General features: G+C 49.1%; 2 protein-coding genes across 2 annotated transcripts; both read left to right on the forward strand.

The window, feature by feature from the left end:
• Positions 1–398: 398 nt before the first annotated feature.
• LOC115078085 lies at positions 399–11,666 on the forward strand. The gene is made up of 4 exons (XM_029580718.1): positions 399–965; positions 7,767–7,882; positions 10,338–10,356; positions 10,913–11,666. Exons 1-4 carry the CDS (start codon positions 794–796, stop codon positions 11,638–11,640), a joined length of 1,035 nt encoding a protein of 344 aa, XP_029436578.1. The 5' UTR covers positions 399–793; the 3' UTR covers positions 11,641–11,666.
• Positions 11,648–23,113, forward strand: LOC115078084 (protein mono-ADP-ribosyltransferase PARP14-like). The gene is made up of 12 exons (XM_029580717.1): positions 11,648–13,022; positions 13,588–13,836; positions 15,087–15,311; positions 15,504–15,570; positions 15,965–16,102; positions 17,065–17,124; positions 17,258–17,434; positions 18,010–18,207; positions 19,414–20,046; positions 20,631–20,767; positions 21,019–21,196; positions 21,807–23,113. Exons 1-12 carry the CDS (start codon positions 11,919–11,921, stop codon positions 22,094–22,096), a joined length of 3,456 nt encoding a protein of 1,151 aa, XP_029436577.1. The 5' UTR covers positions 11,648–11,918; the 3' UTR covers positions 22,097–23,113.
• Positions 23,114–24,320: the final 1,207 nt, after the last annotated feature.

Below are 24,320 nucleotides of genomic sequence, written 5' to 3' on the forward strand. Positions count from 1 at the left end.
TAAGCCCCAGCTCTGTCCCTGACTCTCTGTGTGTTATCCTGGGGGAGTCACTTTTATCTCCCTGTTCCTCAGCTCTAATCCCCGGCTCTGTCACTGACTTCCTGTGTGTGACCCTGGGGGAGTCCTTTATCTCTCTGTGCTCAGCTCTAATCCCCGGCTCTGTCACTGACTCTGTGTGTGACCCTAGGGGAGTCACTTTTATCTCCCTGTGCCTCAGCTCTAATCCCCGGCTCTGTCACTGACTCTCTGTGTGTGTCCCTGGGGGAGTCTCTTTATCTCCCTGTGCCTCAGTTCAGCTGTAAATGGGTAACAGTAATATCGCATTTCATTCTGTGCACCAGAGGTCTCTGGAAGGGAATGACTTGGGGAGGAGACACCACTGACCTCTCTAAACGATGCTTTAACCAGGGCTGAGCTAAGCGATGGGCGCCGGCTGCCAAGGGCCACCCCGTGCCACTGCCGACAGCTCCCCTTCCCCCGGGGCACCGGGATGCCCAGTGACTTCTCTGGATTTATGCAGTTTAGAAAAAGAAGGGAAGGGCTCTTTTTCCTGCTGTAGGAATGCACCTGGCAACCAGCAACGGAGAACAAACACAGGAATAAGAACAGGATGGGAGGAGGGGGGAATCAGTGGCTTTCGCTTTTACTTTCTTTTGCATTGCCCGTCCTGCCACAGCCCCTCTGAGGTGGGAGGGATGCAGAGGGATCCCAGGCTCCCCCCCGAGCCTGAAAGCTCTGCCTAGCACTGCCCCGAGAGCTGCACTGACTCTGGAGAAGGACACCAGCAGGACCCATGGGCGAATTTAAGTTCTCCCTCCGCGCCCTCTGCCAGCAGGAGCTGGACAAGCGGCAGAGGAAGGCCCTGCACTGCCACTTCTCCCTGCGCAGGAAGTCCGGGGGTGGGGAGTGCCAGACCTCGCACCTCGCCGGTGGCGAGTACCGGATCAGCTTCCAGGACCCAGCAGGTACCCTGTGATACCCCCTGCTCCTTATATCCCTCCCCCCCAATATAAAGTATATTCCATCCACCCAATGTGGGCAACAGCCAATGCCATGGCTTCGCCCTGGGGGGGGGAAGGGAAGCCTGTGGTTTTGTCACAGGGAATCCGGTGGGTGAAGTGACCCAAGCCCTCCACCCCTGCCCCAAGCAAACAATTTCTCAGTCTGACTGAAGGTTTCCTGCATTTCTCCCTGTAACCAGCCCTGGATTTGTCAATCTGTCTGTGCCTGGGCCCGCTCCTTATTCGCCATGAACGGGATGGCCCCCGCTCGCGGTGAAGAAAGGGCAGACCTCGGTGAAAGTGAGTGTGTGTGTGTGTAAGATGGGTGTGGGTGCCAGAGAGAGGGAGCCTTTGTGAGGAGATTGTGAAGGAGTGTGTATGTGTGTGAGAGACTGGGTGCTGAAAAAGGGACTGTGTGTGTATGTGAGGGTGCTTATTTGTGTGAGGGTGTACATGTGTAAGGAAGAGACTCTGTGAAGGGATGTGTGTGTGAGAGAGAGAGAAAGAGGGAGCCTATATGTAGGAGGGGTGAGCGAAAGAGGGAGCCAGTTTGCAGGGGTGTGTGAGAGAGAGACAAAGGTAGCCTGTGTGAGGGTGTATGCATGAGAGAGAGAAAGGGAGCCTGTGTGGGTGGATGTGGGAGAGAGAGAAGGAGCCTGTATGAGGGTGTGTGTGTGTGCGTGCGAGAGAGAGAGGGAGCCTGTATGAGAGTGTGTGCGAGGGGGGGGTCTATGAGCATGTGTCTGCATGAAACAGACAGAGGGGGTTCCTGTATGAGGGGGATGTGTGTGTGTACAAGATAGAGAGAGGGAGCCTATGTATGTGTGTGTGTGAGTGAGTGAGTGAGAGAGGGACAGAGGGAGCCTGTGTGAGGGGCAGTACTGAGAGAGGGGTCAAACTGTGGGAGTGGAGACAGAGTGGAAGGGATTGAGCCTGGAGAGGAAGGGGAGAGATAGTGGCAGGTGGAGGAATTGGGGCCTGAGAGGGCAAAGTGAGACTGGCCAGGGGAGAGGGAGAGAGGGTGGAAGGGACTCTCTTACAGTGAACATCTAGGGAAATTCTGCTCAAAATACTTAAAACTCTGCATCTTTAAGTAATAACTTTTTTCTGTATTACATTTTAAATTAATTACTTAAAGAGTGTCACGTTTGTTGTGTTATTTTGATCCAATATAAAGTATGCAGAATTTTAAGTTTTGGTGTGCTGAATTTTAATTTTATTTTGCACAGAATGCCCCTAGGAGTAGGCAGCCCTCTACTACCCTGTAACAAACCTTGACAGGAAGTGTGTGTGTGGGGAGGGGAGGGGAGAGGGTGAAAGCACTAAAATCTTAACTCTGTCTCTGCCTATACCACATGAGACTACAGGCCCTAGGTGACTGCACCAGTCCAGTAATACCCCAGGGATTTGGGCAGTTTTACACACAGACATCAGAAAATCACAAAGCAGGCGGAGAGAGAAAGTGAGACAAAATGGCCGACTGAGAATTTTTATTTAATTATTTTTATTTTTGCATATTTATTTCCCATGCCCTCCATAGATTGGGGCAGGTTCCAAATAAACATACATAAAAGCAGAAAAAATGCCAGTTAAGGTCAAAAAGACAGTAAAACAATAATTATACAAACATCGGAGAGTTCCTTCTGATCACATAGTTACTTGGATTACCGGGAACAAAGATGAGGCTAGCTAGTTGGTATGAAAGCTATTTTGAAGAAATGAGTTTTCAAAGCTTTCTTAAACTGTTTCAGATCTTTCATGTGATGTAGTTCTGAAGGTAATGAATTCCAAATAATGGGGCCTACTATTGAGAATGCCTTTCCTCGTGTTACTGCAAGGCCAAGCCAGACGAGCTGGAGGAATGTCTAGAGGGTGTGTATCTTTTGAGAGTGGAGCTGATCCAAGGTGAAGGGACATTATTGAGAACGTTGTGAATAATGGCAGCGAGTTTTATAGTAGATGCACTATTAAACTGGAAGCCAGTGTAATTTTGGAAGAGTGGGTGTGATATGGTCATAGAAACTGGCTCCTGTGAGAGAAACGAGCCTGCGGCATTTCATACCAGTTGCAATGGGAGGAGACCAGTGTAAAGGGACTTACAATAGTCAAGGACAAGTTGAATCAATGATCGAAGAACATTCGAAAATCAGTTGGCGCGAGAAGGGGATTTTAAATGGCGGAGGAACTTGAATTCAGCAAACGAGGGGTGTACAACTGATTTAATCTGACCGTCCACGGAGAGGGAGGGATCAAGAATGACACTGAGATTACGGACTTCTGTGTTTTATGTGAAGAGAATGAGCTTCGAAAGTGAAGTAAGTGGGGACCTGTTCCGATGGTTTTCGAACTAAGAAGATGGCTTCTGTTGTGTTGATATTTAATGTTAGTTTATTATGGGAGGGCCAGCTTCTGATTGTAGTCAGGCATAATGAGACATTGAAAAGAAACTGACCGGAAGGATTTTAAAGAGAAAAATACTTGTATGTTGCCGGCATATAATCTATACAATAGACCTAGCGTGGATAGAAGATGAGACAGAGGCGCAAGGTATATGTTAAAGAGAACAGCAGACTGTTAAGAAACCTTGGGGAACTCCAAGTGATGTATTACATGGTGTGGAAGATGAGTTGGAGGTGGGATACGACGCTGAAGTTCAGAGAAGAAACATATTGACTCTTGTTGACCATCGGAGGCTTAGATTCACAAGTAGAAGGGGGTCTGCCACCAATTCTAGCCTAGTCAAAGCGAGTCACTGATTCTGAGGTGCTTTTAACATTTCGGCTGAGCCTCTTTCACAGAGAGAAGAAATGTACATAGTCCAAGCTGGAAAGCTTTACACCTCGCAAACCTTAGCAACCAGCCTCTGGAGAGGCCACAGGTGTGGCAAGGTTACTCCCTCCACTCTCCCCTTCCTTCCCCAGAAGGGAACCAGGATAAAGGAGGGTCGAGGAAGAAGGGTGGAGAGCTGGCAGAGCCCTGGGAGGCAGGCCTAGGTCAGGGGAAGAGATCCTCCAGTACCTACTAGAGAGATTTCTGAGAGGAGCCATAAGTCAGGGGACCGGCACTACTGACTGCAGCTGTACGTGGAGAGAGAGCCCGGCAAGGCTTTTAACCAGTTATTACTGTTATTGATGCCACTAGGAGGAAACGAAAGTATTTTATGTGGGGCCAGCAGGCTTAGCCTGGCCCTGGCGATGAGGGAACCGCAATGGTCGCTGCTTTGAGAGAGCAGGGCGCTGTTTTGTGAAGGTTTGGGGTTTTTTTGTGTGATCTTATCGCTAGTGTCTCCTTCCCCTCTCTGTTTGTGGCTCCGGGCTGCATTAGCTTGCTGTCCGATAACCTCTGTCCTCGGAGACGTCTGCACTCCAACGTCTGGGACCGATCCTCCGCCTGAGTCGGCATGGACTGATTTAACTCGGTGTTGGGCCTGCTGTTGAACCGTGGTGGTGGGGGAAGGCTGTTTTGAGAGTGTGTGCCGTGCCGCAGCCCTGGGGAGTCTTGTGGAAACAGTGCTGGGACGGATAGGAAGGGTGGGGGGTACCCACTCCTAATATGTGACTTGTTTTAATGATACAGTGGTCTGTGCAGGTGACCTCCCTGGTACATGACGGCTGGGTCTGTGCGATGCCCGGGATTTATAGAGGGCCCCGGTTGCGCTAGCCAAGGGGCATATGCCAGAGCGACTCGAGCGCTTCCTTTCCAGTCTTAGGATTTAAGGGGGAAAGCCAGTTTGGGGGTGGGGGGTGGTTTCTGTCTCTCGCTCTCTTTTTTGGACATGGAGCCCTATTTCAGGATGCAGTCAGCTCCCGAGGGAGGCGGAGGAAGCATTGCAAAGGGGGGAGATGCAGCTTCCCGCTAGCCAGCAGAAGAGGATGGATGGATGGATGGATGATAGGGGGGGGGGATGGGGTAGAGGGGAAGGGAAAGCCCCTGGTGATGGGACTTGGGTTGGCTCTGGGACTGACCACGTTAGGCAGATGTGGATGGCACCAGCTGGAAGGGAATCCCTCGGCGTGGACCTGGGTGTGGATGTATTGGTGCCAGAGTCCAGTGGCTGTCTGTATTTGCCTCGGTTTTATCGTTTCTGCTCTGCCTCGGCCGTGCCACCCAGGAACATGGGGGAGGAGCAGTGGGCGAGCGGGAGAGGGTGCTACATAAGTTAACAAGACGGTGCTGTCGATGTGTGGTCAGATAGGCAGGTAACTGCCTCCGATCGCTAGGTGGCACCCACGTGTCTTCCAGAAGAGGGCGCACTGCGGTTGTGTGCTCCTCTGCCCCCTCTGTCTGTATCTGCCCCATCTGTAGGCTTTAGGGCAAGCAGAAACACGTTTCGTAACTGGGGAGGGGGCCTGTTGTATAAGGGCATAAACTTGTGTCCAGATACCTCCCACTCCTTGCTTGCCCTGTGCAGTGACCCCACGGCTGCGTCTCTTACTCTATTAGAATGTCGCCTCACCCAGGCCTGGCTCTGAGGGCTGCAAGACAAGTGGACCTGCACCCGGTTCACATAGCAACCCTACCCCCTGGGGATGAAAGGCCCGGGCTGGCCCTGGTGTGGCCGCAGTCCCTCCTTCCTGTCGGCTGATACGCAGTTGGATTTATGGCAGCAGCAGTGTTTACCCAAGGCGGAACATTATTTGCAGTGCGCACCTCTGATTTAATCCAAGGAGCACAGAATCGGACGGCAGGTACGAGTGTCACGGGCGTCTGGTCTGCCCCCCCGGAGGGAAAAGCGCTCGCCTGGGGACACGGTGGAGAAGTCGCCAGAAGAAGCCCCCCCCCCCCCGGTGCAGGAGCGCCGGATGCAGACGGCAGCAGGACCCCGGGGGCCGCGTCACATAAACGCACGCGCAGGAACCTCGGAACACGAATACGCCCACCGGGTCAAGGCCTGAAGACGGGGGGGGGGGGGGGGGCGAGGCTCGGCAATCGGGAAAACGAAACCCCGGTAGCGCGTCCGCCCAGCGCGCGCCCTCTCGGCATGCTGGGAATAAGAGGCCGACCCGCTGCCGGTCCGGGACGTGTCCGGCTCTCCCAGGAAAGCCAGCAGCCCCCACAGCTCCCTGGCAGGTTCCCATTCACCCTGGCCATCAGCTTCCTTGAATTCTGTTTACTGTTTTGGCCTCCCCCCCCCTGTCGCCTCCCCAGCCTCTCGGTTACTCCTGAATCTACGCCCTTCCGCCTCATCGTGATGACAGCCCCCGCACCCACCCCCCTCGTTCTACTATTTGCACCCTTCAGATACCCTAATGTCTCTTCCGCCTCCCTCTCCTAAGTACTGCTGCGTGCAATCGTTCCTGCAGCCCTGGCCTGATTGTTCATTTCGTTGAATCTCTTAAGGGAAGTGAAGCCGGCAACACCTCTGCATGGTTAAGCGCAGCCTCTTTCTGCAGTGTTTAATGCAAAAAAAAATAAATTACTATTTATTTGCCGATTTCAACAGCTGGAAAATAATAAAACAGCGAATATGACTTGGGTAACTATTCGGATGCCTTTCCAGGCCCAGAATATTGATTGGCTCGTTAAGACTTCAATTAGTCGGGTGAAGGTAACCGCACAGCTCCTCTTCAGCCCTTTGACCTCTCAGGGCGGGATCGCTGGGTCTGCTTTGCCACTGTTTGGGTGTTGGTAAATGCAGATAAATAAACTCTGCCAATTGAAGGCCTAATGAGTCAAGCAAAGTTTGGGCCTCATTAACGACTTAAACAAAAACAAAACTAGAAGTGAACCAAGGGGAAGAGGGTCCTCAGGTCTGCACATGCCGCATTCACTGTCAGGAAATAAATCGGGACTTTGCACTAAACATTGCTGTTGGGTCCAGCTTTGTAGCGCGCAGAGGTGGGGTCAGCTTCTGCTCACTTCCAGACTTATCCACACGTACAATGTGACCAGGGCTGCCCTCGTTTTTTCACACAGCTGGAGCAGGGGGGGGTTTATAAATGGAGCTGCAGGTCCCAGCATGCAATACAACACTTCGGAATAATTAAAAAAAAAAAAAACCAGGACTACAGTTCCCAGAATGCATTGTGATCGGGAGGGACTACAGATAGGGCTGCCAACTCTGGGAAACTGCCCCCACCCCTCAGCGCATTTTCTCCTGCCCAGCACACAGCATTCACCCCCACCTACCCACAGTTCTTGTTGCCTCCCCCTGGGCTGGTGCTGGGGGTGGCTCTCCTCCCTCCCTCCCTTCCTCTCTCGCTGGAGCCCCAGGAGGTGCTGTGTCCTCTCTGGCCCCCACCTCTCCTCTCCCCCCCCCCCCCAGCAGCAGATAGCAGGTGCTGGAAGGGGAGGGGGGGCTCATCCCACCCTCATCGAGGGCCAGAGAGAGCGCAGCCCTGCCCTTGCTTGCTGGGCCTCACCCACTGGCTCTGTGGGCTGGATAGGGTGGAGAAGGGCAGCTCATAAGCGGCTTTTACACTTCCACATTTGAAACTGTGCTGCTAGCCGACCTGGCCAGATCATAACCGGCCGGCGGGCGACCCTAACTGCAGCTCCCAGAATGCACGGGGGCACCGGGTCTCGGGTCTGTCAGGTGCTGGGCTTCCACCTCACTCAGATCCATCTGACGAGGCCAATCCCGTCCATTGTGTTCTCCCCACTGTCGTTCCTCTTTCCCAAGGAAACCACAACCACAGCTCTCCTGCATGCAGGGGAATCGAAACCAGGACCGGATCGGCCTCTTGGTGCTGGGGTGGGTGGGCAGCTTCCGCAGTCGCACGGCAGGATGATTTGCCAATGTCAGGCACTCTCTCTCTCTCTCAGACAGGGATCGGGTGCTGGCAAAGGAGAGACACATCTTCAAAGCTGGGGGAGAGAGCTTGGAGGTGCTGGTGAGAGCAGAGGAGCAGGAGGAGGAGGGGCTCCTGGAAGAGGCACGGGTATGAGAAATGCAGCAATGACAAGTCCCCCTCCCACCACTAATCCTAACCCCCCCCCCCCGATCTCTCCCTCATTCTCGCTGTCTCAGACCCCCCAGTCCCCATGGACACCAATCCACTTGGGTTTTCAGTATGTGCCTAATGCATATCCATAGGCTAGATTTGCATGCCCATTGCTTCAGTCGTAAGAACATAACCTATGCCATACTGGGTCAGACCAAGGGTCTATAAAGCCCAGCATCCTGTTTCCAACAGAGGCCAATCCAGGCCATAAGAACCTGGCAAGTACCCAAACATTAAATAAATCTCAAGCTACTATTCCTTATTAATTAATAGCAGTTTATGGATTACCAAGTAATACTAACTGCTGTAACCACATCCTCTGGCAATGAATTCCAGAGCTTAACTATGCGCTGAGTGAAAAAGAATTTTCTTCAATTTGGAATACGACGAGTGAGGTTATCAAATTTGCGGATGACACAAAATTATTCAGAGTAGTTAAATCACAAGCGGATTGTGATAAATTGCAGGAAGACCTTGTGAGACTGGAAAATTGGGCATCCAAATGGCAGATGAAATTTAATGTGGATAAGTGCAAGGTGATGCATATAGGGAAAAATAACCCATGCTATAATTACACAATGTTGGGTTCCATATTAGGTGCTACCACCCAAGAAAGAGATCCAAGCGTCATAGTGGATAATACATTGAAATCGTCGGTTCAGTGTGCTGCGGCAGTCAAAAAAGCAAAAGAATGTTAGGAATTATTAGGAAGGGAATGGTGAATAGAACGGAAAATGTCATAATGCCTCTGTATCGCTCCATGGTGAGACCACACCTTGAATACTGTGTACAATTCTGGTTGCCGCATCTCAAAAAAAGATATAATTGCGATGGAGAAGGTACAGAGAAGGGCTACCAAAATGATAAGGGGAATGGAACAGCTCCCCGATGAGGGAAGGCTAAAGAGGTTAGGGCTGTTCAGCTTGGAGAAGAGATGGCTGAGGGGGGATATGATAGAGGTGTTTAAGATCATGAGAGGTCTAGAATGGGTAGATGTGAATCAATTATTTACTCTCTCACACAATAGGACTAGGGGGTAATCCATGAAGTTAGCAAGTAGCTCATTTAAGACTAATCGGAGAAAATTCTTTTTCACTCAACGCACAATTAAGCTCTAGAATTTGTTGCAAGAGTATGTGGTTAGTGCAGTTAGTATAGCAAAAAAGGTTTGGATAAGTTCTTGGAGAAGAAGTCTATTAACGGCTATTAATCAAGTTTGCTTGAGGAGTGGCCACTGCTTTTGATTGCATCAGTAGCATGGGATCTTCTTATTGTTTGTGAATTGCCAGGTTCTTGTGGCCTGGTTTGGCCTCTGTTGGAAACAGGATGCTGGGCTTGATGGACCCTTGGTCTGACCCTGCATGGCAATTTCTTATGTTCTTATGGTTCAAACAGAAGGATTCATCAAAGCTATGATCTGAAAAGTTTCTGCTATGGATACAGCTTCCAATTGCTGCCATCTCATTACTTCATCCTCTGAGAGTATTTCCACAAGTGATGTTCCCTCAGGAAACGTATCACAGATGTTTCCGATTTTGTCTTGAAAAAAATTAGCAAAGCTATGATTTGAAATCTGAGTGGGAATCAGAGTATTTTGCTCACTAATACACTCAACACTGCGCATTAGCTGTTTTACAGTATCAGAAAATGCACATTGATACTTTCCTGAACATTGAATTCTAATTGCAAAATACACTTACTTTGCATGTTCAGTTAGGAGCTTATATGTATTCAGCTGACATTTATATTTAGCTAAGTCTGAGAATAATCACAATCTGCATCAATTACTGTCTAAGTGACAACTATCACATTTAGCTTATCTCAACTTCGAAAAGAACTAATTAACTCTATTAAATCTATGGTATGGGGAGGAGGAGAATCTTCATTAAAGGGCAATTTGTCCACAGAAAACTGTAAATGTCTCATACCATCTACTCACATCTGCATCCAGGTCAGAATGGTCAGCGTCAACTAATTTAGGTACTCAGCGTTGGTCAACATCCAAATACCCTTACATAAAATATTCACTGTCCATCAGATTTGGATTACTAAAGATATCCCATGTGCTCAATTCTAAAGAAAGAAGATGGTTTGACCATGGTACCTCGTGCAGTCTTAGATGATATGGTTCAAGATCAACCATAACTTTACTCACAAAAATCAAATCTAAAGTATGGCCACCAACATGTGTTTGGCTCACAAGCCACTGATCCCAGCCCAATGTGGGCTGAAAAACCAAGGGGATTGGTGTCCATGGGGGACCACCCTTTGCCCTCTGGCATTGTCTGTCTCTTTTTAGTTGCCTTCTGAGTGTTGCTTCTGTAGCATATCAGCTACTCCAATTGTGTTCAGGATGAGCTTGATTTAATTGTTCATGTCTTATTCTTTCCAGGAACCCAAGAATGACTCAGGTAAGTTTCACCTCACTCTATGGTACCCTGAACCTTTAATTGGAGCTCACCCAGCTGAGCCATTGCAGTCACAGTGCTTGACTGGGGGGGCCACAGATCGGGCCGTCCTCCAGAGTCCAGTGTGCTTGTAACTCAAGTCTTGCCACTATAATTTTTTCCCAGGATATTTAAGAAAGGAGCACCTGAGACTGTGTATCATAGCAGTGAAAGCAGCAAGAGCAGGACCTTACCTTAACATAACATGCAGAGTCCTAACTAATCACAGTCTTCCTGATCTTAAACCAATATGCCAGGGTGTATTTGCTTCTGTCCCATCCCCTGAGCCCTCCAGTCCTAAAGGTGACAGGCTCTGTATCTCTGTGACCCACCCCAAGCCCTCCAGTTCCAAAGGTGACAGGCTCTGCACCCCTGCACCCCCATCCTCTGAGCTCCCCAGTCTTAGAGGTGACAGGGTCTATATCCCCGAAATCATCCCTGAGCCCTCAAGTCCTAGACAAGACAGGTTCTGTATTCCTGTGCCAGTTTCTTAATTATTACCGCTTTCATTATTTTTCAGCCTCAAGACTCCAATCTTTCCTCTTCCAACTGGATCCCTATCTGCTTAGGTTCCTGCAGGAACACCCAGAAGTCTCGGAGATCCTTCAGCAGGGGCTCCTGAAATATCATTGCACATGGAGCCTCCCCACAGAGGAAAAAGAGAGTGAGAAAGAAAGGCAAATTCTTCTCTCTGGATCAATTGACATCCCATTTCAGAAATGGAAGAGCCAAGTAGAAGATGTGTTAGCTACATTCAAGCAGCAGTATGTTTGCTTTTATGAGTTCAATCTGGAGAAACAACAGAAGCTAGTTGGTGATGCTGGTTTGGCAAAGAAGTCCATCTCAATATATCATGAACCCCTTCAGCATTTTATTGTGATTACTGGTTTGGCAAGAGATGTGGAAGAGTTGGTGGACACTATGGACTTAGCGTTGTTGGGACAGAGGAATGTCATCTCCAGTACCTGCAGTCTGGGCCACCCAAATAAATTCTCAATCATCCAGGAGGATCTGGAAAGGGAATTGAACTTGCATTTCCCAAAGCTGCAATTTTGCATCACCCAGAACAAGATGGACCTGAAGGGGACCACAGAAGAAGTTTTGTGGGCTCAAGAAAAGTTTCAAGAGCTTCTGATGGATGTCAAGGAGCATTTGATTGAAGTTTCTCTACATAAACGGCAGTTTCTATGTTCCTTACATCTGGCTGATTTTCAAGTAGCCTTTTTGGTGGTCTTTGTGGAAGAGTGACCTTGGACATAACCCAAAGTGTGACTCTGTTTGGAAAATCATTTCATCTTCTGAAGGAGGCAGAGAACATCCTGCAAAGTGCCATCCGAGAAGAGGAGATCAAAGTGGAAGAAGATGAGAAGTCTTCTATCCAGACTCCAGCATGGACCAATTTTCTGAGTTCAGCAGAAAAAGAGGTCAATCATCCATTAAAACGAGTCCAAGTAAATTGCCACAAAGACCCTAAATCTGGCTGTTTGGTCATCATCATTGTGGGTTATAGTGATGCTATTGACCAAATGAAACAGAAAATGGAGGACCACCTCAAAAGTAGTGTTGTTGTCCAAGAAGAGGTGATGCTTAAGAACCCAATAATTAAACAGAGATTTCCTGATCTTCTGAAGATTATAAATATAGAAGACATAAATCCACGCACAAGATTCCTTAAATCTTCCAACCAAAGCATATTGCTCCAAGGTTCAAAGGCTGAAGTGACAAGAGTCAAGAAAGCCTTAGAGAAAAATCTAGGGAACCTGAAGCATGAGATATTGACTTTGCCCTCACCAGGAGCTTCTGAATTCTTTACTGAAAATGGCCAAGAATATTTGGCAACCATTGAGAGAAGAAACAACTGCATAACAACTTGGTCCTGCAGGGATGCATTGAATATTGGTGGAACCCAAAGTAGACCTCAAGAAGAAGACTTCATCACAGATACATGGTGCATTTTCCAATTGGAGGGTGGATACATAGTTTCCGTTTGCCAGGGAGACATCACTAAGCAAAGAGTAGATGCCATTGTCAATGCTGCCAATGAGGACCTTATCCATGCTGGTGGGGTGGCCCAAGCCATCAGCATGGCTGGGGGCCCAGTGATACAGAAGGAGAGCAGGGACTGGGTGAAACACAGGGGCAAGGTACTGACAGGTCAGGCAGCTATCACCTCTGCTGGGACACTGCCATGCCAGAAGGTTATCCATGCAGTGGGACCCAAATGCAAGGCTGATGGCAAAGGGAAGTGGGACCACTCGCAGAATGAGGGTCTTTTGAAAAGTGCTATAACCAGATCCTTGATGTTAGCAGAGCAGGGAAATTTCCGGTCTGTTGCCCTGCCATGCCTGAGCTCTGGGATCTTTGGTATACCCGTGGTTCTTTGTGCTACATGGATAGTGGAAGCCATCAAAGTACACACTGAAGCCTATGCCCGTGTGGATCATGCTCTCAGGGAAGTGATGCTGATTGATGTGAAGAAAGAGACAGTGGCTGAGTTTCAGACAGCTTGTGTCAAGAACTGGGGAAGCAGAATTTCTTCTCTTCATAGCAAGGATAGTAACCAGAGCCACACAGGAAGGCCTCAGGCGGCAGAGGTTGTATTCATATCTGGAAACCTGGAAGAGCAGTTGGTATGGCTTCTTTGATTTATTTTTGCTAGTGTCAGGAGTGCCCAGAGATATTAGGGGTTAGCTCTCTGTGACAGCTTAGCATGAAGTATGGATTCCATCCCTGCCTTGGAGGCATGGGTTCCATTCCCAGCTCAGTTTCCTCTTCTTCAGGTTGAGAGTACTGCTCAGAGTAGATCCTCCAGCTTCTGGGGAATGAGCAGCATTAGAAGCAGGTCTGTAAGCAGCTGTATCCCAGCTCATCCAACCACAAAAGTGTACTGTTATATGCACACCTTCTTATGGGAATCAATGTAATGAAAATGGAAAATATTGGAGGCTGGGATGATGACTCCCTGATGTGAGGCTTAAGGAGCAAGGCCACACATAATGACTCTTTGATGAGAACCTAATGGCGAAGTAAGAAAAAAGGCTATTTAGGATGGCTGTCTGAGCAATTCTAAGGCAAGCAGAAACATTTAAGATGCAATGGGGCAAAACTAGAACTGTCCAAATGATCTGGAGCCATCTCATGATCATTTGTCCAATAGCAGCAACAGACTATATGTGTATTCTCTCTCCCTTGCAGGCCAATGTTTTGGTTGTCCCTGTGCTTGCCAAGAATCCTACCTTGACCTCCATGAGGGTTGGTGAGTGCCTCCTAAAGAAGATTGGGGGCAACTTTGGTGCACTGTTTTCCATGCTGATGAAGGGGCGTCAGTTGGACCCTGGAAACCTGCTGCAAGTGAACACAAGCGTCAATGACCATGTCTGCTGCCAGGCTGTGCTCATCCTCATGTGTAGCCCATGGGATGGTGCCAATGGAGCTGCTGCTAAGGTTAGATTCATTACATTATTTGCAACTCCCCTGATTGTACTTTCTTTTGTATAATCTTGTAGAGAGAGCTGTTAGGCCATGGAAGGAATCTTGGACTTGATGGGCCTCTGGTCTTTTTCCAATCTATTCATCTATAGACCCATGGAACTACATAGAGAGAGCTGTTACTCAATCAGAAGATTAGACTTGGTGGACTTCCAGTCTTCTTGTAATGTGATCATTAATGTACCCATGAAACCACGTAGAGAGAGATTATTAATGAGAAGGAGGTTGGGCTCAGTGGACCTCATCTGGTCTTCTAACCTGTCTGTGTACCCATGGAACCATATAAAGAAAGCTGTTAAGTCCATGAGAAGAAGGTTCGACTCTATGACCTGGTCTTCCATTCTGCCCATCTATATACTTGTGGAACCACACAGAGTGAATAATCCAAAACACAAATTCAGTCCCAACTCCCTCAAAAGTTCAGACAAGCCAGCTGTGTGAGAAGGATTATAATAAATAAGAATTGTACTCACAGTAGTGGTAGTAGTGTGAATTCAATGTTCTAATTACTGGTCCAAAAAATCCATAAGTCTCTCAAAAGAATGTCCTTAGATTGTTTTGCTAAGTTTCTTATGCACGATAATATTTTCCAAAATATTTATTTTAATGATGTTTCCAACGAACAACTAACTGATCCGAATAAACCATTTCCCAACACGGAACCATGTTTCAATGCATTTGCATCAGGGAAAAGGGCTGCATCAGGGAATATGTAATCCAATGCAGTAATCATGGGCCCAGGATCCTCAAGTCCTAGACCGCAAATAAAACAAAGTGAAATTGGTTTAAACCAGGAAACACGTCAAGACGCAGCCAGGGGCCAAATAGTGCCACATAGTGTTCCTAATGGTTAAAATCCCCATAGGTAGTAACAAACGTCCCTATTCAACAGGAGGAGCCATTTGTCCGTCAAAGTACCTTATGTTAGACACATCACCTAAGTCGTTAAATGACAGAATATCATTCTACTTCCTCTTTCAGTTCAGCTGGTTTGATTGCACCTAGGGTAAATATCGAAAATTGTTCTCTGTGATTATGAATTGCAAGATAAACCCCACCATGCCAAGGTTTTTGGACATAGTTTTGATATGATTACCATATACAGAAAGCCATGAGAAGAAGGATGGACTCTGATCTAACATTGATACTATGGAATATTCTTTCAATGTCAGAACACATTTATTTTGCCTTTTTACACCTTTCAGGCTCTGCGTAATGGTTTCTCCAGTTGCCTCCATAAATGTGACCATTTGAAGGTCAAGTCAGTGGCCTTCCCAGTCATCGGCCCAGGGTTGACCCTGAAGTTCCCCCGGGATGTAGTGGCCAGGATCTTCTTTGAAGAGGTGAAAATGTTCAGAGGCGCCCATCCCGGGACGGCCCTGGAGGAGATTCAGATAGTGATTCACCCGGAGGATCTCCATTCGTTGTCGGTGTGTATAGGAATGGTTGCTGTAGGATGTAGTAAAAGGGTGGGTTGGGGCTCCATGAACCACCAAGGGGGTGGATCGGTTCCTCTGCAAAGGATGGGGGTACAGTCACTGCTGGCACAGGCCACTGACAGGAGGATGAGGAGAAAGAAAGACAATGGGCTCTAGCACATTGACTGTTTCTGTTCCCTGCAGGTGTTCCAAGACACACAGAGAGAGGTGGACATGAAGGGTAGACCCTTGCCAACATCACCGGAGGAAGGTAAGATTCTTCTGGGGCCAGGGGTATGGTCATTAGGCTGAAAAAAGCTTTGATTTTGACTTCATTGCATCTATGAACTTTCTAGGTTCAGTTTCTCTGATAAAATCAGGAACTATACTTTCATAGACAGAGTGTGCAGTGGTGGTGGGAAATGCACCACTTTTTGCTTGGTAGTGGTGGTGGGAAATGCACCACGTTTTGCTTGGTAGTGGTGGTGGGAAATGCACCACTTTTTGCTTGGTATGCATCACGTTTTGCTTGGTTACTGCAGGATGGCTACGGAAGAATAAGCTGAGAATGTGTGCGCATGGATTGGGGGAAGGGTTCTCTCATTTAGAAATTAGCCACAGCTCACCCACGTTTCTGTTCTGTGTGCTCTCTGTTCCCATGCCAGGACTGCTGAGCTGCCTTGTGGATGATATCCAGGCGATGGTGGGAGGTGTGAGGCTACAGGTCGTGTTCAGTGACATTGTCAAGGAGACCACAGATGTCATTGTGAACTCCACCAACTTCCAGTCATGGAATTCGCAGAGTACAAGCACACAACCTTGATTCTTCAGCCCTAGAGCTCTCCAGGAGGAATGAATAATATCACCAGGCTGATCCAGTCCTGGACTTGTAGTTGGGGGGGGGGGGGAGGGGAGTGGAGTGGAGAGCAGGGACATTGGACCTAGCGGTTTTCTCCTGCTCCTTTTCGCTGCCTAGTTTATCAGAATTAACATCTGTTGAGCCTCCATTCACAAGAACCCAATGATTTCCCTCTTTCTTTTAAAAGCCCTCTCCTGTCTTAACCCAGTCATAGCAGCAGCTCTCTTGGATCAGGGTCCACCGGCAGTGTCTCACTCCAGAACCCGGTACATGTGCCGCCTGAGTCCATTCACGAGTTGTCACAACTGTACAATGGCTGAAACTCCCTTCCCTAGCCCATTCCCAAGCTAGGATTAAGAATCTCCCCAGATCTCCTGCACTACCGTGCAGAGCAGTGCCACTGGCCCATCAGAACAGCCCTGGGGTGTGGCTGGGGGAGAAGGGAGTCTCTGGCATCATTCAATGGTGATACCTAGATGTCATCAGCTGGGTTCTTGAGGAGCTGAGGTTTGTGGTCTCTGACCAAAGGACACTTGTTGTGATGGCTTCACTGAGTTAGGAGTGCAGATATAATAAAATAAGGAAAGCCCTCCCTGGTTGGTTGCAGATGAAAGCTTGTGGCACTGTAGACCAGCAGAGGTTGGTTCCAACTGAACTGGTAGTTCAAAGGAGCAGGAGGAAACTTTCAAAGCCAAAAAAAACAAAATACAAATTCTTTTCAGTGAGGACAGCCATTTTGGGGAGGCCTCAGCTGTTGGTAGACCACAGCAGCGACCATTTTCATGAGGCAGGAAGTGATGTCATTGTGTGGGCAAGGCACCAGTGAAGATGTTGTTAAGCTTAGGCTGATTGTCTGTCATGGAGGAATTAATTTTTCACTAACCCCCTTTTTTTTTGTTTCCTCAGGTGTAGCGAACGCCATCTTTTCTGCCACAAACCCAGAAATTGCAGAGGAAGTGAAGAAGGGTGAGAAGAGACATCTCCCAATCCTTCTCTTTCATCTTTATGTCTCTTTTTTACCTTTTCTGCCTCTCTCATCCTCGCCGTCTCTTAGCGGAAGCTTTAAAAACGTGCTCTCCTCACCTCCTTCTCCTCTCAGCTAAGCTGCCCGTGGATGAAGTCTTTGTTACTGCCTCGGGGGGCCTGCAGTGTCGTCAACTCTTCCACGTCTGCGGGCAGAACAAGGCCCAGAACATTAAATCTGTGGTGAAGAAGGTGATGAGGAAATGCGAGGAGATCGGTTTCTCCTCGGTGGCCTTTCCCGCCATCGGCACAGGTGAGACGCGCAGCGCCGCCCCCATCAGCTTGATGCCCGCCTGCCAGCAAATGGCCTCTTAGAGGTGTGGGGAGCCTGTGAGTGTGAGCTTGTGTGCGCACCAGCGTGAGCGTGTCTGAAAATGTGCGGTTGTGTTTGGCCTGAGAGCGAATGAACAACTCTGATGGAAGAGGGTGGGGGCAGAAAGAGTAGCGGATTTCCTGAAAGTCTGAAATAAGCCCAGAGGGTCTTTAGGGTGGAGAGAAAAAGTGAGGGGAAAGCCTGCAATCCCCTGAGGCCTACGGCATTGCACCAGGCGTGGGCAGATGGGGCTTTGCACTCTTTATTATATTCTGTGTTTCTGTGTCAGCGTCTGTGCATAGGGAACCACCTCCCCCGCAGCCCACCTTCTATATTTTGGGACCCTTCCCCCCCCCCCCCCCACACAAACATTTGTGCCATTCTGTGGATGGGGGGGGGGGCACATTCCTTATTCTTTAGCTACACAGAAGAGCCAGGCCCTCAGCCCTCTCTCGCCCAGGGATACTCACCCCCCAATCTCTGTTTCTCTCCCCTCTCACCCCTCTCATGAGCAGGCGAAGGGAAGATGGAGCCCGGAGTGGTGGCCACCGCGATGCTGGACGCTGTCCTGTCCGTGGCCAGGTGCGAGAGCCTGAACTCCCTGAAGCATGTCCGGATCGTCGCCTTCCAGCAGGCCGTTTTCAATGCCCTGAAGTGGGAGCTGCAGAACCGCGTCGGGCATCTGGACAAAAGCAAGAAGAAGATCATTTCAGGCAAAAGCTTTTATTCTACTTCTCCAGGCATTCAGGGCTTGCAAAGAATCCACAGAAGGGAAGCAAATATTCATTTCTTAATGCTTGCTTAAATAAAGGTTACTTTACAAGGTGATTATTAATCCTACATATCTGCATTACACTGTTAATGCAGAATGAATTAATTTATTTAAAAATTCTTAGCAATACATAAAATACAACAAAAAAATGTAAAAATAAATAGATTTCTTCAGGCCTTCCTTAATAATGATCTCTCTTCCACTTATCCCCCACTCTCTCAGTCATGTCATTGGCTCTTATCAGGACACGCGATCCCATTCATTCTCTCGCTCAGGGAATAGCTATGTCTTTAACTTCTTATGGAAAGTCAAATAATCTAATTCTTGCTGACGCTCAGCTGCAAGTTGATTCCCCAGTGATGGAATTCACAAGTCCAACAAACAATCTGTAACAACCAAAAAAACCCAAAGAAATCCATGCAGCGATGCTAGCATCCTATGGCCAATTTGAATATTGCAGCTGTACATTGCCTCTGCTTCTGTTTCTGTGGGTCAGGTTTTTTTTTTTAGCCAGGTGGCTTGGTTCCTAACTTTCATTGCAGTCCACAGATCAGGGATAATAACGATCCAGTCCTTGTCCATCTGGAGGCTGAGAGGGCAGTAAGCTCTCTGGGCAAGATCCCAAAGGTCTGGAAGAAAGATTTGCGGTAGGAGAATTGTCTCCGGAAGCAGTCGGGAGAGTGGTACAGCCGTTTGCTGATTAGCCAGATCAGAGAGTTTAAATGCCAGCGTGGTGGTACCAGTGGCCTGCAGGATGAGGGGAGCAGGGGTGAAGATCTCCCGTCACGGGGGGCTGTTTGCAGGTCCTCTGCGGGGAGCAGCCGCAGGGCGAGTAAACACAAGAGAAGAGCAAACCCCAGTAAGATTCTGCCAGAGTCCTACAGCTGCTCCAGGTCATTAGTTTGAATTGCGGAGCTGCCCTGTGTATTGGAAGAAACTGGTCCTGAAGATAAAAACGGGATCTGTAAAAGCACGGATGCCAGCTCTGCAAAGAACCCAGGTTGTCAAATTATTATCCCTGCTGAGCTGGTCCGCACTTTTTGGTAAATGGAATTCCTTGGAACAGCAGTTACTTGTGTTCTGACCCTTGATTCTTAAACGGGTCACCCATAAATTATATTTTTTTTCTCCCCTCTCCTCCCTGCAGGCCTCCTCAAATCTTTGAAATCAAGGCTGCTAAAAACTGTCCCCCAGAAGAATGAGATGTTCGAATCCCCTCGGACCCACAGCGAGGTCGTGTTTGAGATCCTGGGCCTCAGCAGCAGCAGCATAGAGGCGGCGAAGCGGGAGATTGAGGAAGTCTTCCAGAAGAACTACAGGGATGAGGTCCTGCAAGTTGAATCCATAGCCAGGCTGCGAACAGAGGAGATCCAACAGATCCTAGGTCTAGGGGAGGCCTTCAGGGTCCATGTGACTGTTGAGAGGGGGCAAGTTAACCGGATTCGGCTACAAGGCTATGAGAAGCAGGTCATGGAGGTCCTCAGGGAAGTGATGGAGAAGCTGAAGTACTTACTGGAGAGCCACCTGGAGGAGGTGGAATGGGAGAGGCTCAGCATGCTGGTCCAGTGGATGTACCAGAAGGATGAGGAGTACCTCCCCCTGGACCCCAGGGCCAACTGCCTCCTGGAAATCGGCCTGTCTGAGCAGGTGCCTGGACAGCCCAGCACTGTGCAGGTCTCCCTCGGAGGGGAAGAGGCCCAGGCAGATCTTTCTAGGATGGAGGCAACCATCGTTCGCACCAGAGCAGTCGTGAAACTGAAGCGTGAGGACAGGGCCTTAGGTAGGAGACTGCTAGCTCTGCAAACTTTAAAGAAAGATAAAGAACAGTATTTTGTTGATTTCTTTGGGGGAGCGAGGGAATTGGAGATAATGTTTTGAATTTTGCATATTTTTGTGAAGCTAGTATGTTAATGAGGGAGAATAAAGGGGATGGATGAGAGAGAGAGAAAGATGCAAGAAGCTGGGGGGCCTGTATTCCTTTTCCACGTCAGCCACCTACTCGCAGCCGTCTAACGCAAAAATTGTTAAGAGTGACATTATTGTAAGGGGATAAAACTAAAAAAGTCATATGAATAGATGGGAAGCAGCTGATAGACTTCCTAGGGAGAATCTTAACTCGTTCTTACAGCCTTCCCTCAACAAAATCATAGGACGTGTCCGATCTGCTTCACGGCAATGGCTGCCTCTAGTGGCAGAACGTAAGAACTGCAGCTGTGGGAAAGCTTAAGATGATCACTGGTACCAATCAGTCCCATCCTGCGATGCCACGTCTCGTACACTGAGCTATTTATCTGTCCCTTTGACTCCCTCACACACACACACACACACAAAGTTTTTAGTGTCTGTGATCCTTCCCGTCTGCAGGTTTCAATAATCCAGCCAAGTGGGATGCCATGAGTGGGCAGCTGCTGACACTGGTGGACCTGGGCCAGGGCACGCAGGAGTTCAGGGATGTGCAACAGAACTTCATGAGAACTGCCAATGGACACCATATCATCAAGGTGATGTTTAGAAACGAATCCTCCTATTAATATTCAGTAAATGCATAGGCGTGCACGCCCCGAGGAGGGACAAAGGCACACATCCCAGGCCCCTTCTTCCAGACGGTGTGGCCTCCCACTAGACACGCCATTAGCACCGAGGGACTTCCTCTATAACACCTGTTCCCTCTGAACAATTTTAAGGTCACTTCCTGCCCGATCTAGCTCTTTGCTCTGGCTACGGCTCACCTACCGCTCCATTGCCCTCGTAGGTCCAGAGAATCCAGAACTTACACCTGCGCCACGTCTATGAGTTGCGAAAGGAGTACATCGCAGAGAAGAACGGGCAGGGGGAGCTGAACGAGCGAGTGCTGTTCCACGGTACGATGCCAGAGACCTGCGCCTCCATCAACCTCTACGGCTTCAACAGGAGCTACGCGGGGCAGAATGGTGAGATTCCCTTGATAGCCATGGAAAGGCTGCACCACAAGGAAGGCAGCTGAGTTGATTGGTTAAATCAGGGGTCAGGAACCTATGGCTCGCGAGCCAGATGTGGCTCTTTTGATGGCTGCATCTGGCTCGCAGACAAATCTTTAATAAAAAAGTAAAAATCTAACAAAAACCCCCACCCTCCTGACCCCCCCAAGACCTGCCAAAAGTCCCTGGTGGTCCAGCGGGGGTCCAAGAGCGGTCCAGGAGCGATCTCCTGGACTTGGGCTGTCGGCTGCCAGTAGTCAAAATGGCGCCGACGGCCCTTTCCCTCACTATGTCACTGGGGTCGACCAATGGCGGCGGTAGCCCCTGTGACATAGTAAGGGCAAAGGGCCGTCGACGCCATTTTGATTACTGGCAGCCAACGGCCCTTTGCCCTTACTATGTCACAGGGGCTACCGCCGCCATTGGTCGACCCCAGTGACATAGTGAGGGCAAAGGGCCGTCGGCGCCATTTTGACTACTGGCAGCCGACAGCCCAAGTCCAGGAGATCGCTCCTGGACCCCCACTGGACCACCAGCTGGTTTGGGAACAACTGACGGGAGAATATCTCATTTCTGCTTCCAGCCACTGCCTACGGAGTTGGGGTCTATTTCGCTGTGCACGCCAGCTACTCGGCAAACAACACGTACTCCAAGCCGGACCCACAGACCAGACACAAATTCATGTACCAGGTGAGGGTGGTGGCTGGCCGGTACACCACAGGAAACTCCAGCATGAAGGTTCCCCCGGCCCGCCCCGGCACGGACCCCAACGACCGCTACGACAGCCTGGTGGACAAGATCGAGAACCCCACCATGTACGTGGTATTCCACGACGACCAGGCCTATCCCGAGTACCTCATCACCTTCATGTAAGGAGAGCCCAGAATGAGAGAGAGAGACCTTTCCCGAAGTTAAAGAATCCCACGCTTGCCACCAGCACTCTAGTCAGGAGCAAAAATTCAAAGTCCCTCGCACCTTCCGACTCTTTTCTTCCAGAGACACTTCTAAGAAGGGACTTTGTAGCCACGTAATGAAATCGTATGCAGGGACTGGACAGCAGTTGGGGGAGAGGCTCAATTTATGGATTTAAAATTCTTAGCAATTGCTAGTTAAGTGATAAATATTGTACTTGCAGGCAGAAAGGAACGGACATAGTAAGTGATCTAAATGGAAAACAAACAAACAAAAATGATTTCACATGGCGTTCACGCTAGCTAAGCATTTTTAAATATGCATGTAAATATATTCTTTTAGCTGGCTGGCAAGCTCTCTCACCTGGAGCCACCTCAGAGGAAAAGCAGAATTGGAAGAGGTTCACGGGCACTGGATAAAACAAATACAGGGCGGGTGTGGCTTTAGGGGACCTGCGCTCCGTAGCCGGTGGACCTGTCCCGTTGTGGTCCCTTCCCTGAATATCAGCTTCCTAATTTAATGTGCAAATCCCGGCGAGGGCGCCCCCTTGGGTCGTGGCAGGGGACCGGGGGCCATAAAGGATGGACGGACCTGGCGCCTGTCGGCGGCCGCAGGAAGCGAGCCTGCAGGGACCTGGAGGAGACCTCGGGTCACCCGGCGAGGAGACGTTTCTGAACAGGAGAGGGGGCCAACCGCCAGCGACGGGCAAAGAGATCCGGCGTGTCAGCAAGGAACGACGAGAGGACTCGTTTCCCACTGCCTAATCCAGGGTCTCACCCCCACATCCTCCTGGGGTACCCTCCGATGAGTGTGCTTGAGCCAAACTCGTGTACCTTGCTGACTCGGTCTCTATGTGTATTCATCGGGCGTAATCTGAAAAGCCGACTGCCTGCGGGGTCTCCAGGACAAGTTTGGGAGGCCCGGGCCTAACTGATAAAAAGACTTTGTATTTAATAAAATTACCTTTTTTTTTTCCTGCTGCCTCTCTTGGTTGCCTGTCGCATGCCTGATTCAATTGTTTTTTTTTTCCCTTTGGTGCTTAGGGATGGGGGTATCTAACTAGATTAGTATTTTTTAAGGGGGTTGCATGATTCACAGATTGTTACGAGTACTGATTTATTTATTTATTTAACATTTTTATACCGAAATTCATGAAGACAATTACATATCACTTCGGTTTACAGTATAACAAACTAGCATGTAAGAATGCTTTTACATATAACAGGTATAAGGTATGTCATACGGGCGACGGTCGCCCGTATGACATAGTGAGGGCAAAGGTAGCGCCGGCGCCATTTTGAAGATTGGCAATACGGCCCGCATGCAGGAGGTCGCTCCCAGACCCCAGCTGGACTTTTGGCAAGTCTTGTGGGGGTCAGGAAGCCCCCCCCCCCCCCAAGCTGACCAAAAGTCCCTGGGGGTCCAGCGGGGGTCCGGGAGCGATCTCCTGCACTCGTGACGTCGGGAGCCAGGAACCAAAATGGCGCTGGCGCTACCTTTGCCCTGTCATATGATAAGGGCAAAGGGCCACCAGCGCCATTTCTATTAACGCAGCCGTGGCCAGAGAGCGGGAGATCGCGCCGGGACCCCCCACTGGACCCCAGGTAATTTAAAACATTTTGGGGGGGTTCGGGAGGGTGGGGGATTTATTTTAAAGGGTCGGGGTGGGTTTTAGGGTTGTTTTGGTGTGCCGGTTTTCCCACCCTCCCCCCTCCCCCGATTTACGATTTTTTGATGATAAATCGGGGGGAATTGCTATTGTATCGCGGCTCTAATGATTTTTGACGATTTAAAATATATCTGACGATTGTTTTAAATCGTCAAAAAACGATTCACATCCCTACAACATTCTGTTTGCTTTTTTGACTGCTGCAGCACACTGAACCGACGATTTCAATGTGTTATCCACTATGACACCTAGATCTCTTTTTCTTGTGTGGTAGCACCTAATATGGAACCTAACATTGTGTAACTATAGCATGGGTTATTTTTCCCTATATGCATCACCTTGCACTTATCCACATTAAATTTCATCTGCCATTTTGATGCCCAATTTTCCAGTTTCACAAGGTCCTCCTGCAATTTATCACGATCTGCTTGTGATTTAACTACTCTGAACAATTTGGTATCTCATGCACACATGTGTGAGTGTAGCTTTATCCCAATAAACTCTGGAACCACAATG

This window comes from Rhinatrema bivittatum, chromosome 16 (genome assembly GCF_901001135.1).
Source record: "Rhinatrema bivittatum chromosome 16, aRhiBiv1.1, whole genome shotgun sequence".
Classification (NCBI taxonomy): Eukaryota; Metazoa; Chordata; class Amphibia; order Gymnophiona; family Rhinatrematidae; genus Rhinatrema; species Rhinatrema bivittatum.

Coding starts and splice junctions, on each gene's coding strand:
- LOC115078085 (XM_029580718.1), top strand. CDS start 794: ATGGGCGAATTTAAGTTCTCCCTCCGCGCCCTCTGCCAGCAGGAGCTG. Junction 966..7,766: donor CAGCTTCCAGGACCCAGCAG/GTACCCTGTGAT, acceptor TCTCTCTCTCAG/ACAGGGATCGGGTGCTGGCA.
- LOC115078084 (XM_029580717.1), top strand. CDS start 11,919: ATGAAACAGAAAATGGAGGACCACCTCAAAAGTAGTGTTGTTGTCCAA. Junction 13,837..15,086: donor CCAATGGAGCTGCTGCTAAG/GTTAGATTCATT, acceptor TACACCTTTCAG/GCTCTGCGTAATGGTTTCTC. Junction 20,768..21,018: donor ATGGACACCATATCATCAAG/GTGATGTTTAGA, acceptor TTGCCCTCGTAG/GTCCAGAGAATCCAGAACTT.